Source organism: Haemorhous mexicanus, chromosome 1, assembly GCF_027477595.1.
Source record: "Haemorhous mexicanus isolate bHaeMex1 chromosome 1, bHaeMex1.pri, whole genome shotgun sequence".
Taxonomy (NCBI): Eukaryota; Metazoa; Chordata; class Aves; order Passeriformes; family Fringillidae; genus Haemorhous; species Haemorhous mexicanus.
In genome coordinates, this window is record NC_082341.1 from 90,457,787 (window position 1) to 90,477,867 (window position 20,081).

The 20,081-nt window shown below is 36.4% G+C and overlaps 1 protein-coding gene across 4 annotated transcripts in view; it reads left to right on the top strand.

Moving 5' to 3' along the window:
* Window positions 1–20,081, top strand: part of INVS (inversin) — an 84,239-nt gene that overhangs the window by 20,267 nt on the left and 43,891 nt on the right. For all 4 annotated transcript variants that reach the window (XM_059855676.1, XM_059855702.1, XM_059855685.1 and 1 more), the window contains 2 exons: window positions 15,907–16,080; window positions 18,267–18,434. In XM_059855676.1, the coding sequence (XP_059711659.1) occupies window positions 15,907–16,080; window positions 18,267–18,434 (342 nt within the window). The remainder of the gene's footprint in view (window positions 1–15,906; window positions 16,081–18,266; window positions 18,435–20,081) is intronic.

Here is a 20,081-nt window from a genome sequence, read left to right on the forward strand (position 1 = left end):
TTTATAATGATAAATTCAAATTATGTAGTCCTGGTTTCTATCACTCTGCTACAAAAAAAAGAAAAAAAGAGTGTAGATATTAAATGGAATAGCAACTATAACATCTCTCTGTCATCTAGCACGGTATTGGGATTCATTTTTCAGTGGTGCAGATCCTTGCCTCAGTGTTTCCCAGCTCAAGCTTGGTTTTCTGGGGTTAATTTTCCCGGAGTGTCTGCCTGGGCTTTCGAGGAGCCCTGTACAAAGGGAGTCAGTACAGCCTAGTGGAGAGCAGAGTCATGAGCATTTGCATCTCTGGAATGTTTTTATTGACAAACGGTAGTCTGCTATTGACATTCGTGTCCCTTGATGATACTTCTATCCTAGCTTATCTTTGCTGGTCAAATGCCTTAATTGTTCTGGCCTTTAATTCAGTCAAAGTTGGTGCAGGAGTGGAAGAGAAAAGAGAAGGAACAGGTCTAACAGAGCATCAAGCATGAGCTGTGAAGCTGCTGGCAACGATCAACCTGTCATAATGTTATGATTTGTTCATTTTTATACCATTTATTAGCCTTTACTTGTTGTGCCATTTGGCCTCCAGGGCAGATAAAGTGCTGTCTAATTTGGTAGGTTTGCTTCTGTCAGAGTGGCCTCGACAGAGAAGGTGTTAGCTGTAGTGACAAATAATCAATAGCTGTCGTTGTCATGAGGAACGTGAGTAGTTGGGCCTTTCATCTGGAGGATTAGAGGTCTAATTGGATTGAGAATAGGGAGGGTGAGCTGTTGGGTAACCCTGTCAGCTATGTTAAGCTGTCAAATGTCAGCTTGCCTGAAAGGAAGAAGGAATGGTTAGCTTTCAGAAACAAGGAAGAAGACACATGAAAGCTTTTTAAAAAGTAACAGATAGAAAAGTAGAATAGGCTAACATACGCTTTAACCCTTTCTTGTTTAATTACATATCTTTCTAGTTAATGAGGATGCGTGGTGTGCGCTCTCTCGCTCTCTCTGAGACAGGCAGAATTTGTGTGAAACAGATTTGGCAGTGTTATACCAGATCAGGCTGGTTTTATGTCTTGAGAAAAAGCCAGTTAACTACTCAGATAGGGAATATGAATGCAAAAGATTATGACATGGCGGAAGAAAATATCTATCATTGGAAGCAATCACTTAATGGAAGCTGTAAGGAAATCAAATACTTTATTTTAATATTTTTTTTGGTAAAGATATGTTGATGCCAGTGTATTTTTTGAGATCTAGGCAGTTATTTCAAAGTAAGTAGAGTAATTATTACAACCCAGTCTTGCACTGGACTTCAAAATCATCAGTGGAATTTTGTCTTCATTTTCTTATTGTTGTTTTTGATCTTTGCTTTCTGCCTGTTTCTTGGAGAAAGATTTCTGTTGTTCTAAGTAAGATAAATCCAATGAAAGACCCATTATGCTGGTAGAAATGTAATTTTATGTCTCAGATGTGCTAATATTTACCTTATCAGAATAAATAATAGGACTGCATTTTAATGAAGGATTTGCTTATAAAATTACTGAAATAGTGGTTTCTTTACTTGTCATCTTATCCTGCCACTTTCTTGTAAGCAAGTCTTAACTGTAACCATGCCAGTATTCCCCTTCTCTAAGTAACACATTTGCCTTGAGATCTGCAGTACTTGGCCATAGTTATCTGTATAACAGATCTGGAAATGGCAAGATCTTTAGACAGTGGAATAAAGCTCTTTATTTTGCATCAGCTAATTTAACAAAAGACAATTTTATATTTTTCTTCTTTTTTTTTTTTTATGGACTTCTAGCTATTTCAAAACTCACAGATTTTTTCTTATGTGTTTGGTCATTTATTCTGAAGTAGTGGTTTTACTATTGGTGTTTCAATTTGGATTGATTCCCCTGCTGCTCCCCTCTCTCCCCTGCAGCACTTATTGATGGTCATCTGGACTTGCAACATTGTTTTTACTGGTAGTCTGCTGTAAATACCGGCAAACCCATCCTTCATCTCAGATTTATCTTCATAGATTAGTACAGTAGTGTAAGTATTCCACAGGCAGAAATCTTGAATGGATTGTCTGTTATCACATTTCAGTGACGTTATGTGTTAGGAATCATGGGGGTTTTATCCCTTTGAGATTAACTGCCATGCTCTCAAACACCCATCTTTGTGTGAGAGCCTGAATTCATGTGTGTTGAATAATTTTTGGATTTGGAATTACTTATCTGACAGGTACTGTACCTCTGTAATTTATTTTCTGATAATCCAGTTCTCATGACTTATCTTTCTCTGCTTTGTTTCATTGCTTCCCCAACTTGGACTTTATGATCTTGATATTTATTTTTGAGTCTGACTAACCTGATTTAAGCACATTTAACCTTCTGGTGTGAGCTACAGGATGGACAGATGAAGAAGTGACATCATAGCCTACTCTCACAGCTTGAAGTGTGCTGAAGGTTGCTGAGCTACAGGAGAAGTATTGTGCTGCTGTGGCCTGGTTGGCTTCAGTATCCATAATATCCATGAAACTGACCCAGCATTTCTGCTCATGTGGTTGTCTGCAGTGTAGACACACTGTGGTAAAATGAGCAAGCCCAGGACTATTTATTTATTTTTTTAAGATATATATTTACCTTATTGAAAATCTATCCATTTCCCAATTTTTTTTTGCAACGTTCCATCTTTTGTTTTATCCATTGTGATAAAAAGAGTGTCATAATTCAGTATCTTAATTTCTAAAGTTTTACCAAACACTTGATATGAAAATCCTTACCCATTATTTTTTTCCCAGACAACTTCCTTGCCATGACAGTGATCTGTGGTTTCCCCAGTTTTTCCCATTTTTTCTTCACTCAAACACCACTATTGGTGATGTTTTCTTTCTCTTTTGCTCCAGCAATATCAAAATATTTGTTAATATTTTCATTAACAAAATTGATTTCTTTTCATTGTACAAACCACTCTCTCCCATTTTCAAACCTGATGTAATTTTACTTCTCTGCATCTCTGTTTCACTTCTTGCTCTGGTAAGTCTCCTCCTTTCCTACACTTGGGTTTAAATCTTTTGCTACCATGCATTCTGGGCTTGAAATAATCCAAGGAGGATATTGTCAGGCCCAGAATATATATTGTATTATCATCCTTGTGCCTCTGTTGAGCAGTCTTGCTCTTGAGCACTTGAAATTTGAATATGAAATGTCATTAAAATAATAAGAAGAGGAATGCCTCTGACTGCAGTGATTTTTCTAAAAGATTTTGCAAATATGGTTTAAGTGCAAACCATGGTGGCAGAACATTGAGGAGCTCTGCTTGTGTTGTGTTTCCCAGTGAAAAGGAACTAATTCTACATAGCATATGGAATGATATCTTAAATATCTGTGCAGCCAGCTGGTAGAATTACTTTATTTTCATCTATTGAGTTCAGTGCATACTTTTGTGAGTAAAATTTGGAAGAGCTTCTGGACTCACCTATTGCTACTTTTTCTGATCTTTGCTAAGTCCTCTTCCATAACAATAATTTTTCAGGTTACTATCAACAAATAAAATAATTTGTATTAATTTTTGAAGATTTTCAGTTACCAAGAGTGAGGAGGTAAAGCGATCCTGTTTTAAAAAAACACCTTGAATGAGTACTTAAGTCTGAAAAAGTATTGGTGCATAACTTCAACTCAGAGATTTTATTGCAAAGACCAACTAGAACTGAACATGATATAAATATGCCCAGCAAACACAAGTAATTTGTTCAGGCACGAACAATGCTTTTTCTGTAAGAACATTGTTCCAAAGAGCCAAATATTTCTTGATATTTGGCTCTTTTAAGTTGACTTAATTATCCTGGTTTCAACTGCTGGTTTTCTCCTACATACTTGTTGTCAGATAGCTGCCTCCTCTTCTCTCGTTTTGCTTTGTTCAAAAGACATGTGAAAATTTCTCTATCATTTGATCTTTAACTTAATAGCTGCATCTTAAAAATGGTATTTTCTTTTTAAACATGGTGCTTGCAGCACTTGGAGAGTTACACTTCAGATCTGAATAGGATTCATTTTGTTTCACTTATTGTTGTTCCTTGAGCATGTTTAGCATTGTGGCATTCCTCAGTGCACAAGAGACTTGTCCAGCTCTTCTCCCAGGACATTGATGTCTGCTGCCAAGGCTGTACCTTTAAAAGTACCTTTGCAGACAAAGACATTTCCCTGTCTGGGTGTCCTTTCTAAAACATCATTCTTGCATTAATTGCCCCTCTGCAGCTGACCCCACGAGTGATCTTTAATGGTTATGAGAAGAAATATTGTTGTTGGGACTGAGGAACCACTTACTTGTTTGTGTCCAGATTTGGCACTGACAAATTAAAACAGAACTTCCACTATTATTAACTCATCAGTTTGGTTTAGTCCCATTTTGTGGACTGTAGGGTGATTTCTCTTGGAATAAGGTGTCTTTTCCCAGCTATTCTGCAGTAAAAAAGGAAGATGTTTGTTTTCACTGATTATAAATGTTATTCTAACTTCAGGCAAATTAGTTTTGTGTTAAATGTACCCACATATGCTTCAATACATGAAGTAGCAGCAATAGATCATTTTGAAACAGGACACCTTTCTGCTGAAATCTCCAGGAATCTTCTATCAGGGGTCTGACACATCCTTAATCTGATGCTCAGGCTTGTCATTTGAATCAATAGGATACAAGATAGGATGTCTTCAGCATGCAAGCCTACTGCTATAGGAGGTATTTGAAAAATAAATTCAGATCTTATGGCCAGCCACAAACTCCAGGAGCACTAATCTTTCATTTGTCTCTCTCTTTGTCTGCAAACAGTTGGTTAAATTGTTGATTAAAGAGAATTAAGTAAATCACACTTAAGTCAAAATTGATATGTATGAACTGCATAAGCAAATTCTGTTGCTGCCTGAAAAGAAACAGCTAATGTCAGTGTTTCATAAAAGACAAAATTAATTTAACTTGCCTATTAAGATTCTAAATTTTCTTGTCTCTTTGTAGAGCAGTTTGGAGCCATCTTTTGTTACACTTCTTTTTTTTAAGGAAGGATTAAGGAAGAATGCTACCAGTTTTTATTAATGGGGAATAATTTTGGTGAAATATTAACTGATTTATGTTATTAATATAATCTGTGTGTGTTCAGCCTTATGATGGGAACATTTAAACATAGATAGATATTTATACACAAAGGATGTGTTTTTCAACACTGTTAATATGGTGTGGATTTGGGAAGGCTTTGCAACACCAACCTTGAGCTGTTATTTTATCTGCCTCTAGTCCAAACAAAGAGAAATAAATCTACTACTTTTATTACTGCTAGGATGCAATTTGAGTAGATTTTGAAGGCTTTGATTTATCTACCAGTATTTAAATAGATTATGGCTTCATTTTCAATATCAAACATCACTGCAGTATCTATAGAAACTATAAAATTATGCCATATGTAAAAGTAGCCTGAAGTGTCTGAATAATTATTTAAATTAAGAGCAAACCTACCTTTATTGCTGGTTGTTTTCAATATGGATTGTCTGTCTACTTCTGTAATAGTTCTGGAGATTTCACAGTGGCTGGAGACCTTTTCTCGTCCAATAGAAATTGATAGGTAGATTTGCAATTATTTCACACAGAGGTTTGTTATAGGACTTAATATGTTTGAAATATATTTAAATCACATAAAAGGCATGCTTTTATTTGCAGATAAAACAGCAGTTAAAATAATAACAAAAACTTCTGTGAAGCTGTGCTCAAAAATGAACATATATGCAACACTTTCACTTTGCAAGCACTGTTGCTTCCAGCAGTCTGTAAGGACATGACATGCACATAGAGGGGTGCAATTAAGAAGTACAAGGCAGTAGTGACACAGTACTAGTCAGAGTGATGCTTAGTAGTAATGGCAATTAGTTTGCTTCCAGAATGAAATAGCACTGCACAAAGGTAGGATAAAAAGACTTGGACTGGACAAATGGCTGTTATTTAGACTTGTTTTCAGGTAGAATTCTGTCATGGGTTATACTGTGATTTGTAACATTTTTATTAGATTTTTAAAAGGCATACATCTGTTTCAGGGATATATTTTCTTCGTTTTCCTACAGTGCTCTTAGTTCAAGACAATTGAACTCAAAACCATTAAGATGAAGAAAATGAATGTAGTAACTTATTTTATAGTATTTTTTTTGGGGTGGAGGAGGGGGTCAGTACTTTCTGACAAATCTTTCAAATCACTATTATTTGAAATAAAGTATTTTTTGAAACCTTAGTGTTTGATTCTTTATGGAGAGGTGGGCAGCGATCCTGTAAATATGGATGATGCGTCTCAGGCTTTGTTGTAAATCCCCAGCGATTGTGTGTTGAGGGTACTTCTGCCTGAGTGACTTCAAAAGAACACTACAGGAAAACAAGTTCAGTAACAGTGGAAGAGATCAACTGGAAATGAGAATGCTAATTGCATTTTCATCCTTGAAGTGTTTTTTACATGAAAGCCACTAATTTATATAGGTTGACCATAACATTTATTGCTGAGGAGCCAAGGACACTACAAAGGAGCAACATGTACAGGCCATGGATAAACGAGGCCAAAGGCTGTAGGATACAAACACCTATTTTCTTTCAGCCTATGCTGGGAAACAGTTTCACCTTGGCTTTTACAGCACTGGTCCGTTGTCTTCTCTATTGTGTTCTTTAACTGTGTGCCAGTTGATAGTTCTGTCTATTCCTATGGAAACCAAGAGAGTAAAGCCAATCTTGCAAGAGGCTTTAGGGAGAATTGCTTGTAGTTGAGACACTGCCTTGCTTTCAGTCAAAATGTGTGTTAGTCAGAGCTGGCCTCAAGTCGTGCTGATGTTCTCTGCTGATGTATTGCCTAAGATGCTTTGCCAGACAGATGAACACGTTCAGCTTGAAAACTGGTAAATAAGGTTTCTGTTCAGCTGTCTGAGATTTTCTCCAGTTGAGTGTTTTACTTTGGAGTCTAGAATGCTGCTAACAAAGTTGCTAAAAGGGTACTTCGCGAGATTAAACCCAATGTCAAAAATCAGTGATGTTTTTGTCATGGTTGACTTGAAGGGGTTAGCAGAGCATTGCATATTTAAATCCACCAGTGGTTTGTTAGATAGAAGGCATGGCATCATCCTTACTATCCAGAGGTAATAAAGAGTTTGCAGATTTATTTTTTTCAAAGCTGTAGTCCAGTGGGTGACTGCTAAGGGTTATTTCTAAAACAATAACCCTAAAGATTTTCTTTTGCTTTTATTTTTCAGTTACTTTGTTAATCAAGGAGTTAACCCTTATTTAGTGATAACCAGAGAGGCAGACTGATATTTTGATGGTAGCTTTACTAATTTTAATTAGAAAATGGGGTTCTAAGTAGCTATGTTGACTTTGTTTGGTTTTTTTTTCAGGAGCTGTTTAAAACAAATTTACTGGTATTCAAGGATTGTAAGAATGGTGCAGTCATATACAGTAAAGGGTAGCTTTTACAGGGCTTGTAGATGTTGTAACCAGGCAATATGAATTCAGTTTCAGTGTATTTGAAAACAAGAAGCTCTAGTATTTCATGCATAGGTAAGATTTCAAAACACAAGTGTTAATTTATAAATCCAAATAATTCTTATTTGCAATTAAATTCATATATCTACTTGCTAGCCTCTTTTAGTAGTTTTTCTTCTAAAGAATTCTTGTGAGATTTTTGGCAATATAAGCATATCAAAATACTCCTTTTGATGTGTGGATTTCAGTAACTTTTGGAACAGTAGTCTGTTCCTTTAGGTATCAAATTAGAAGTATGATAGATCAAATTCTGTTTTTCTAAGTGCTTAGTTTGTTTCCTGAAAAGCTACTGAAACTGGTAGGTGTTGGTGACAGAAGTCCACATCATTCCAAGTGGTTTTTGACATTCTTAGGATGTGCCTCTTCTCAAAGAGACGCTAAAAGATGAAACAACCTCTAAAGAAACCATGTGCACAGCCCCTTCCTTTCCTTTCCAAGGTTGTTAAAATATTTGGGGTTTGAAAATTTGTTTATTTTGTGCAAACTATATTTGTAAGGTAAAGCATCCTCTCTTCAGCACCTCCTCCCTGGAGAGAGAGGAGCATGTTTGTGTGTACAGTAAGATTATCTTCTGTAAGATGGAGTAGATCAAAGAGCAGTTTCTACTCTGTGAAGGTAAGCAGGTTAAATTCAGTTGCTATTTTGGTTTTAAAGAGAAACCTCATGGATGTATTTGTCTTTCAAAGGCTTAGCTAGCAATTAGGGAGTTCAAGTTTTTTGACTTTCACTGTTTCTTGAAAGCATCTGACGGCAAAGAACTGTTCTCAACTTTGGCTTTAGCATCTGTGCTAATCTGTTGGCAAAGCATGTTAATGCAGTGCCAAGTGGCTGATCTGTTCTCCCTGGGTTTTTAGGGCAAAATCTGAAATACTTTCACATTGTGCATCTTTTACCTCCATGAGTGGTAAAATGTGTGTGCAATATGATTTAGTATTTGTAAAGGTATAGATTTCTACTGTCTTTAGAAACTTATGGGCCACTATAAAAAAGTATAGACATTTTTGTGTTTCAGGCACAAGCACTGATTAAGTCTTGACTCCAACGTCTAAGGAGTGCTGGGTTTAACTAATCTAATCTGACTATGAAAAGATCATAGCAATCTGTTTGGGGTTTCTTACATTTATTTATTTATTTATTTATTTATTTATATACTTGGGACAGAATGTGCTTCTCTGGAAAAGGAGATCAGTGGCCTGGTATGCTAAATTTCAATGTACATTACCAGTTCTTAATCTGGGTCTAAAGCAAATAAAAAGTGTACATGAGTGAATATGTACGCTATAACCCATGATATAATTAGTTTTTCTGTTCTCAAGATGCTGTTATATAATCCAGCTCTACTTTCTTAAATACTATTTGGGAGTTTAAAAGAAAAATTAAAGCATTAATAATATTTAAGTACAATAATAATTATCTAATAGTTGTATAATCACTGCCCGTGTTATGATTTGTGTAGTATTAGAACAGGAGATGCTTTATCTTTACAATTAATTTAACTGTAATAATTTTGTGCTGTTCTGTTTGTGAAAGAGTAAAAGTAACAGAATTATATATTACATTCCTCTGAAGAGGATTTATTGATTGCTAAATGCACAAAAGATTGCTAAGAAAATTTTGCTAAAATGTCTTACATAAGTGCTGCTTAATTAATAATGAATATATTTCAACAATCAAAATTTAATAAGCTAATAAATTATTAACCTACGGCAGAGATGTATAATTATCAGATCTCTGAAATCCTTTCTGCCGTGGTTGGTGGACTTGCTGCACTGCAGTCTTCAAACACAGCCCTTTCAATAGGCTGACCTTTGTGCTCCTGATTTTGTGGAGCCTCTGTTTTACCACTTGCCTGCACACTTGCTGACCAGGCTTAGTTACTGCAGGGCTCTCTTTTCTGGCTGTGGTCAGTGGTTAATGCCTGATTTTTGGTAAATTTCATCTCATGAGTACAGAAACAGCAAGGGATAAGGTGCAAATGAATTTTAATCAATGAATCATTCTTTAGGAATTGTGACATTAAAGAATTTATGGTATTCAATAGCACTTTCAAGTAGTGGTAAGTAATGTTTTGAGAAGGAAGTAGCTGAGAGAGGCAGCCTATTTGACCTCAGAAGCAAATAAGAATTTGAAATTATGTGGGGATAAATACGTATGCAGAAATAGAAAACTGGGTAAAATGAGCACCTTCTGTCAGCAGTAGGTTCTTTAAGAGTAACTGGATATTTACTTAGCTCATTTCATAGAAATAAATTCAATAGGTTGCCTCTTTAGGCCTGTACAAAAATATTAACTGTGATGCTAGATGGAAAATTGCAATCTTAATTAGAAATTAGGACAGACACAAAATGTAAGGGAATGGTAAATTATTATTTGATAATGAACTGAAAACAGATTCAGTTGAAATATGAGCTGTAAGATCAGAAAGCAGGTGTTGGAATTCCTTGATAGTTTCACTTCAATCTAATATTTGCCAGTATTTTTCATGAGCAAACTTAGAATCATGAGTAGTAGTTTTTTGAAGGATACTTAAGAGTGGCACAGTGTTATGCATGATTGTCAGTCAAAGAGAGGATGGCAGTGGCTAGGATATCAGAAGAATGGGAATACTGAAAGTAATTGAAATTATTAGAAACATTATAGTCCAAAATGCAAGTCCTGGGAGGTGTGTAGGGGGGGACAACAGACAACGCACCTAATGGTTTATTCTCTGGATTATAAATTAATTATTTGAAACCTGACTGAGAAGGATGTAATGTGCTAACTGTGTGATTGGAGAATGTACTTAATTCATGGGAGAAGTGCTGTTTTAGGTATACCTGACAAGATGCATGCACTAGCAGTAGACAAGTGTCATTGGGATTCAGTAGGGTACTTTGTGGGACCCCCTCTGGTAGCCCTGTAATTTCTGCTTACTTGTGTTCAAAATAGAAGAGTTCAACTAGAATGAGTGCAGAGAGCTGATGATTTTTTGAGGGCAGTGTAGGGTTTATCCTTTGTTATTGAGATAAAAATACCAATGCTTGTTTAGATTTTAAAAGCCACACTGTATTTTCATGGGTAGAAGAATAAAATGTGTCCTTGTGTGTGTTGGTTAAAAAAAAAAAAATTCAAACAAGAAACAAAACCTAAAAGCCTGAGTCTGAAACAGAGAACTGGGAGGAGAAAATCCTGAACATGTAATTCCACTTAAAAGAAATCGCTAGGAATTTTTGAAAAGGATTAGATGTTCTTGCTCCCTATGGTGCCAGAGGATGGATTTACTAATCCAGAGGGTCAATTTCAACCTTCAGTTCTAATTTGTGGTTTATCTGTAAATATTTCTAAGGCTTTCTGTTCTGCTGCAAGTGTATGCCCTGACTGCATCTTCAGTGCTTGTGACTGTCAGCAGTGAAAAGCCCTTGAAAACCACCTCCTTTGTAAGGGTTTGTGTTCTTTAGGTCTGTCTGTTCCCAGTGCTGGGAAAGCAGGTATGTCATTTTGGAGTGGAGCCAAAGTAGCATCTTCACGGTTTAACAGCTTGGCATTCTTTTTAATGACCCCTGCTGTTTTTACCAGGAGGTTGTATAGAGATGCTGGGCTGCTTTTTCCCCAGTTCCTCTGGCAACCCTTACAGTGCCCTAAATCTTCACGGGTCCATTGTAGGTACTCCAAAATTCAAGGCTAGCTGTGCTGTAACCATTGTCAGCTCATGTGCTTTACGTTGTAAATTATTACAAAATCAGTCTTTCAAGTCATATTAAGTACTTCATGTGGATTTGAATTGTTACAGTTTTTGAAAATGTGGTCTGAGCAACTGATAGGGAAATAAGCAGTTTTTGTACGTGCATTGTCCCCTTTTATCCCACTGATGATAAGGAGATGGGAGCCTAACTGTGGGTGTGCTTTTGATGTGCTTGGAGAAATGCAGTATTTCTCTGACTCTTAGCTTTACCTTGAACAGCTCAATTTCTCGCCTTATAAAAGGCATTGTGCTTATTTATGTTGTGCTGTATTTATCTATGCAGTGTGTTTTTAAAACCCGAATATGAAAAGTTTTGTGTCAGAGATGTACCCACACTACAGGGTAGGAGAAGTGGTAAGTCAGTGTAGAAGCACACAGCTTAATATAATGACCAAGTTAACTCACCAAGAAATAGTGGGATGAGAATGGAAATAAATTTTCACAGACCTCTGTTGCACATCAGCAGAACATTTCTAGAACCCAGGTGTACTCTTTAAAGCAAGTTTGTATGCTTGTGAAATAAAATTTGCTGTGAAAAGTACTTAACTTCTGAGGAAGTGTTTGAAACAGGGGCATGTGGCACTGGGTGACTCAGAGCAGGACTGTGGGTTGTGCAGAGTTGAAAGATGTGAAGTATGAGGCCAGTGTTTTTAGTGCAGTGGCAACACAACCAGTAGTTTCAGCATCAACCTGTGATTAGAATTATAGCACCACTGAGCAGAGCTCATTTTTTCTTCAGCCTTTCACTTAGGTGACCATATGGGACAGCCTGACTCTGGCTGTTTGACAGATGCCCACCCAGCTGCTCTCTCACTACACTTCCTCAACAAGCCAGGGAGAGGAAATAGGTTGAAAAAGCTGCTTTAGAATAATAAAGAAATAAACACATTTTTTTCTAGACCCAGAAAACTAGGCAGAAAAATTTACCAGTGATTTTCCACTGAAACCTTTCCCTGGAAGTATAATCATATTGAATACACTAGACAGCTTTTTTTAATGACCAAACCTGCAATTTTGGGGATAATTTTTCAATTTCAGAGATAATCTAAATTCTGGCAAACTCATTGGTTCTGACTGAAATACTTCTTCCATAACTCTCTTCACCATTAAAATGTTCAGAAAGTTTTTCTGACTGCTTAGCTTGGAGTCCAGAACTTTCTTTGAAGTCATTATTTGATGGCAGAGCCATGGTTGCTTATTGAGCTGTCTACCAAAAAAATGTGTTCTACTAGTACCCGAGGCTGAATTTTTGAAATAGCAGAAGTATTTCTTCTGATTATGTTGAAGTCAGCTGTTCTCTGAAACTCTGGTAGTTTACAGAGTCAAGTATTTTGATTTTAAAAAAACTTTTAACAGAATCTAAAGGAATATTAAGAACTAGCATTGGAATGATAAATTTTGGCTGCCAGGAACCAAGTTTTCTGTACAAGTATTTAATCCTGTTTGCTCATGATGTTTTCTGTTCATAGTAGAATAAATTTTGAGTCACTATCAATGGTAAGAGACCATGGACTGACTCAGAGAGTTCCATGCTGCCCAGCAATGTTTAGACCAGTCAAGTGCATTATTTATGAGTAAAAACCTAGCCAGCTTAAAGACTTTTTATACACAAAAAACTTTATAAAAATGGAGGAATTGGCTTTTCAAATTAAGCATTCCCTCCCTCCATCTAATAAGACCGAAATTACATCTGCCTTCAAGGCATGTTGATACATTCCATACTTATAAACTTAAGCAGTAATCAATTGAAGGTGGGGAAATTTTCCATTGTCATTAAAAAGTACAATATTGTTTTCTAACAAGTGAAAGGAAGACAGTAAAATTCATGGTATTACTAAAGAAAAGAACAGTAGTCAGAAGCAAAAGCATGAATAAGATAATTCAAATAAGTAATGTAAGTACAGATGTTTTCTGTGGTAGTGTTTAAAAAATCTTAAATCACTTGGAAGAAACAGAATCTTTTGTGTTTCAGAATGAAGGGATTTATTACAGATTCATTTGCTAAGGAGAGGGATTTGTTGGCTGAGCATGCAAGAGAATAATGTAGTAGTAACTGATGAAAAAATGTGTAATAGCAAATATAAAATACAGTATAGGGAGAGAAATTGTAATAATAAAAAGGCATGTTTCCTTAGTTTTATGCATTATTTTAACTTTCAGTCTTCTTTACAGTGGAATTCATTCAAAAAGCAGAATATACTTGTAAATCTTCTAATAAGTACCCGTCAACAAGACAAAACCAATTTTTTTTCTCTCATGGGTATGCATGCACTTTGTGCAGGAAATATTGAAAACAAGTGTATTATCCTCTGTGATGGAGAAAAGCAGATATATTTCTTCCAAGACTAATATTCTCTTAAGTTATTTAATATTTTCCTCCTCCATTTTAATTGCCAACCACATCATGATACACCGAGATTTCTTTGCTAGTTTTAATTTTTCTTTTTTAATGAGTTGTGTAAATTTTTTCTCATATTTGCCTGTACAGTGTAATGATAATAATGAGGAGTATTCTCATCCCTAACTCCACCCCAAATTTATCATGAATTAATTCTGAGTGTGTTCTCTGTGGTTTAGGAGCTCTGCAGACATCACGCTGTTCTGCCCTTGTATTTCAGAGTATGCTTGGTATGGGTCTGTGTACTACAGGGACAAAATCCTGAGGTTATGCTTTCCCTGACACCCAGCAGAAGAAGAAGGTGTATTTGGCCACTTCTCACTGGGAATGCTGTAGTAGCCCTGCTGTCTCTGGCAAGAGAAGTTTGCATGCTCAGGCAGGTCTGTGGTAGGTTCTGTGGCAGAGCTATCACTGACCAGCAAGGACTAGTAACAATAAAAGGTAGAAGCAGGATGAAGTAATTTTGTCTGAGCTCATTCATGATTTGCTTTCCTTGATCTGCATTTTAAAATCAAATAGTGTAGCAGGAAAAAATGTCACGTTCATTTATTTTGGCTGTACCTGGTGAAATCCATTCTGCATTTGTAAAGCTCGAGTCTTCCCTTGCTATTAGACAAAGAACAGAACAGTAATTTTTGTAAAGTATGCCCTTCCAATGTTTATGGCTGCTTTGAAAGATGAAATTTGTATATTTTTTATACCCTGGCACTGGATCCTGTGGAGGCCTCTGGAATCCTTTGGCCTGTCTCCATCCTACCATTCTGCTGACAAAAACACTTTGCCTTATGAGACACCAAAGTGCCCCCACTCATTAGCACTGCTTGCCCTTGTCTACTTGGTTGCCTTTCATTGTTTTTCCAAAGACAGCCTAAGGGGACTAAGCTAACATGCAAAATTTGCAAAAGAATTGTAGCAGACTAAAGTATGTTAATTTGCAGGTAGTTTCATAAGCAGAAGAATCCAAAGACATGACTTCTATTGATTTGAGTGTCACCTTTCCTGTGTACATTGTCTGATAAAGCTTCATCAAATGCTCCAGCTTTTCCCTGAGTGGGAGAGAATTAGTAGAATTTATCTTCTCTTTTGAGCTTTCTGTTTTCTTTATAGTTAAAGTTAATGATCTATATGGGAAATCGGCAAAAACTAGTATCTTGGAGGAAAATTGGAAGACAGTGAGCAAAATTAGGAGACAACATACTCCATTCACTTTAGGAAAGGTTAAAAGTTACAGTGTGAAAAGAGCTGGGGTGTTTAAATCATGATGTCTGAAGGCAGGTGCAGATATTTTGCTTTAATGAGTCATTGCTCCAGTTGCTGGTCCTTGATTGCAACTTAACTGCTGAAGGTGGTTTGATAAATCCATAGACTTTGGGAAGTGGAAGCATGAAACTGTTGTATGTGGCATCTCTCCTTTATGGAAAATAACTTTCAAGCAAGGGGTAGTAGCAAGTCAAAGCTGCCTGTACTACTAAATCAGTACAGCTTCTTCATGATTGCATGTTCATGTCTTTAATTTTTCACTGATTTGAGAAATAAAAACAGATTCGGTTTTTTGGGATCCACCCTAATGTATTATATCATTATATTTATGTCAAAGAACCATTTCTATGTTATTTCTTTTGAAGACATAGTGAAAACCTAGTGAAAGTCCTAGTGTGAAGTATTTTCAATGTGTTGTAAAGCTAGCTGTCCCATCCATTTATTATATATATTTTGTAGACCAAAACTCATACAGTTCTCAATTTAAAAATGTAAGAAGCAATCACTTCTGCATATATTTGCTGTGTATTCAGATGTTATCTTTCTGAATAATTCCTGGTTATTTTTCTTACTTTCGTTTTGAAAATTATATTTTTTCTTCATGTTTAGCTTTATTCAGCATCTGATAACTGTTTACCTTGCTGAAACCAGCACGTAATGATCTTATTTCAGTTTTTACATGATTTTTACTGAGGTTAAACAGTTAACAAACTGTTAATATTACAGAATTTTTGGTATTAATGAACCCTGCCTTATTCTGCTAATGGAATATAAATATCTAAAACCAAGTAGTATGAGAGACCTAAAAATGAGGAGTTAACAAAATGTTACCAAAAAAATTGTTCATGTTATCAAAAAAAACTTCATTAGATGTTTCCAAAGCTTTGAGCTGTTTTTCTAGAAGCTTTTTTAGACAGTGCAATATAATAATAAAAAAAAATGTATCTAAGTATCATAATTTGCTTTGATAAATTGACATAAATTTTTGCTATTTTTCTTTGCCCAGGGAAATTACCGCTTCATGAAACTTTTGCTGGCTCGTAGAGGGAACTGGATGCAGAAGGACCTAGAGGATATGACACCATTGCATTTAACTACACGTCACAAAAGTCCAAAATGTTTAGCTTTGTTGTTAAAATATATGGCACCTGGAGAAGTGGATACCCAGGACAGAAACAAGGTAAAAGTATTGCTTATTTTAAGACAACTGCTTATTTTAAGATTTGTAGCAACTTCAAAAATTAGTTTTATATCAAGCAGTTGTGTGCAAAAAATTGTTTGTCATAAATTTTTTCTAGGTCTTCAAAGTAGAAATATTAATATTTTCCTGGTGTTAATGATGTCGAAGTTCATTGCACTGGCTCCACTGACCTTCTTCTTGAGAGTAGTTACAACAATAGAGGATTCAAAAACCATCCAAACCTTTCTGTAACATTGTGATCCTTGTTAGAGTCTGGATAGCATGTGCTTATGTTGCTTTTCTGCCTTTGAAAAACCTCACATTTAGAATCTTGTAATGATAAGAGTCACTAGAAAACTGCCTATAATTGGAGCAGTCATTCTGGAGAACTCATGCTGGCTTCATGACCATGCGAATTAATTAACAAAGGTATGAATAAACCAGCCAAAACCATTTAGCAACCTTGTCTGTTCAGCAGATTTCCAAGCCAGTATTTAAAGCATTGCCAGATTCCCCACAAAACATGGAGCACTTTTCTCCCGGCTCGTGTCCTGAGTAGTTGCAGTATCAAAAATGGAATTCATGTTGGTGAAAGATGATCTCAGGCACTGAGTCCAACCTGGCTGATCATGTTGGGCACATGGCTTTTTCACTTTCCTTGATGCAACTGTGCACATCAAAATTGTCAAATATAATTCCTGAACATGAGGGAGAACAAGTGTCCTTTACATCTGCTTCCATGTCGGTAACAGACTGAATCTGGCTGTAGGTGAGAGAAGTCAGTGATCCAAGGCTATGTTGGCCTTCTGGTAACCAAAACTTTCTGCTTTCATTGCAACTGTTGTTTTCCAGGAAAACTGGTCACCTCCATTTAATAAATAACACTTGCAAATTTAGTGCAAATTTTTACTGGTACTAGGCTGTGGTGGCACTTTGTGGAGCCCTTCTTCAGTGAGTGACAAACAGAAGAAAAGGCTGTGTTATCTTATTGTTGTTACCATGGTACTAAGCTAACAGTTGGCAGCAACGAACGCAAATAGGCTCCTTTTTGCCTTCTTCCTTCACAGAGAAGTTAAGGATATGATGGTGAACTTAGAAATTCCGTGTCACTGTTTCAGGATGCTAATGCAGGGTATTGTACTTCAATACACAAATGTCCTGCAGGAGTTATTTCTGTTTCCAATCAAAGCACCAGGTAATGTTTAGTAGGGGTGAGCTGTAGAAAAAAATTCATTCTTTATCTTATAACTCTCTGTTACTTGGCAGCTGGGAGAGGTGTGTCTGGTAAATGAAATACTTGTTAATATGCCAATGTTTTGCTGGTTAAGAAACCCCCACACATTGGTTTGCTTATGCAGTTATGAACATTGATAAGGCCTGTGAAAAAGCTGTTGGCAGTCAGGAATTGGCAGTAGGAGCATGGATTGCCTTTTGAAGTTTTATTGGACTGCCATTGGGCATTAGATTCACTAATATTCAACCTCAGAATTCTGAGTTATCCCAGACAGTCAAGTCAAAACCTTAGTTCAAGAGGGATCTGAGTCCAGTGTCAGCATACAGTGTCACCTTCCCCTAGTGAAAAGTAGTCCCTGTCAATTTGTGTTATCCCCACAGAGTTTGAAATTTAAGAGGGACCACACTAATCACTGCAGTTGTTCTGTAGTGCAGCTCGGGGGCTGAGGCCTGGTTCAGATCATTCTACCTTGGATGTCATTACTTAATACAGAGCACAGATATTTTCTCTAGGTCTGAACTGCTGCACCAAATAGCCATCAGGACAGTGCTAAGTGGCATGCACATTTTTCTCTTGCCATAGTCCAACAAATCTTCATAAAAAGCAGTGTCCTAGCAGAGATACTTACGTTCCAAGCATAAGGGCTTCTCAGTTTGGATCTCCTATAAGGTGATGCAGCTTAGACTTGACTCAGACCTCAGTAGGTGATGATCTGCTCTTACTAAAGTAAATGGGCCTTTGTTCAGCTTTGGTTAAAGCCTGTTTTCATAGATTTTCAGCTGTCAGCCACCCCAGGTACATGTGCTCAGTTTTTTGTCAGTCCTCTTTATTGAAGTACAACAAATGCTTGCTTATTTACCTATTGTTTAAAGCTGGTTTTAAGCCAACTTTAATTTTCATGTTTCAACAATTTTTCAACGTGTTGAAAAAGCTTGTGAAAATTTTATTGCAGCAAACTGCATTGCATTGGAGTGCCTACTACAATAACCCAGAGCATGTGAAACTTCTCATCAAACATGATTCAAATATTGGAATTCCTGATATTGAAGGAAAAATCCCACTTCACTGGGCAGCTAACAACAAGGACCCTAGTGCAATCCACACAGTGAAATGTATTCTGGTAAGAAAATCTGCAATGTATGTATATAACACTTTCTGTCCTTCATACTTTCCCCTGATAGAAATATTATTTTACTCTCTTAAGATTTCTCATTTTGGTCCACTGACTCTTTGAGAATGAAATAATTTGCTTTTCCTAACATCCAGAACTTTGTAAGAAATAATCCTAAATATTTTTGCTGTCTTGAAAAGAGTTTGTTTTGAGTTCTATGGGTGAATGTCTTTGCTCAAAGTCTTGTGAAGGGGCGAGGAAAGACTTAAAACTTTTCATGGATAAAATGGCCAGTCATATTTCTCATTTCAGTTGCATTTTGCGCACTGATTTCTTTGTTATGTGTCTTTCCTTCATTATTTGAAAGTTTATATCTAGTTATCTGTACTGAAAATTTTAGTTTAATTTGTTTTTTCAGTTTAGAATTCTGGGAAATATTTGATCAATTGTCACTTAGCCCGCAATCAGTTTGCTGAGAGACTTTCTACGTGATTTTGTGTATGGATTTAATACTATTTCTTTGATAGCATATTTTCTCTTTCTGCAATATTTGAGTTTATCTTCTGCAATGACAGTTATAATGGGTACAGTGAAGTCATATTCTCAGCTTGATTTTTACCTTGATTTTTATTTTGTGAAAATTTCTGAGCTTCACTAACATGGAAAGATACAGAAGTCTCAATTTAAATTTTCTGTCACATTAGAACAATCTTCCTGTATCTTTGTCTTTCAGAGGTCTTTCAGAAGTAGACACGTGATGATTGTGCTTTAACTACAAGACTTGTATGTCTGTTTGCCTGATTAGCTGGCAAGCTGAGAACTTAAATATGAAAATGAAAACTTTCTTTGCTTTTATCAAATCTCACTGACAATCTTACTGATACATTTTTACTTTTAAAAATAGTTTTAGAGAAGTTTCCAGCATCAAAGAGATTGCAATTCTGTAATACTGCTCTTTATTTAATATATTTGTAATTTGTATCCAGCTGTGAAACAATTTGTTACAAACACAATTTTGTCACAAACTTTGAATTTGTATCTCTTTTTCTGCCACACTGGAGTAGTAAACTTACTGCAAAATGTATATGGATCTTTGAATTTAACTGCAGACTTTTTCAAACATTAGGTAGTCAGAAGACAAATATTTTTAAAATTTGTGATGTGTTGGGCTCAGACAAGAGCCTCACACCCACACAGCCACTCACTCACCTGCCCTCTTTCAAGGCAGAGAAAGTAGAAGGAAGGCAAGAAGTCTTGTGGATGAAGATAATGCCAGCCCAGTATAGAAAGCAAGAGCTGCATGCAGAAAAGGAAATTTATTCACTCTTCCCATCAGCAGGCAGATGTCAGCCAATTCTGCCAAAATGCAAAAAAAGCTTCAGCATGCTTAATCATGCTTGGGAAAACAAATGGTGTAGCCATGAACATCCTTCCTGCTCTCCCCCTGTCCCTGAGGTTTTTTGCTTAGCCTGATACTATATGGTATGATGTATTGCTTGGGTCAGTTCGTGTCAAATGTCCCAGCTGTGTGCTGTCCCAGTCTCTTGCCCACCCTCAGCCAATTCACTGGGGTAAGCAGGGGAGCAGGATGTGAAAAAGAGGAATCCATGCTATTCCACATTAGCCAAAACATGGGTGTGTTATCAACAGTTTTAA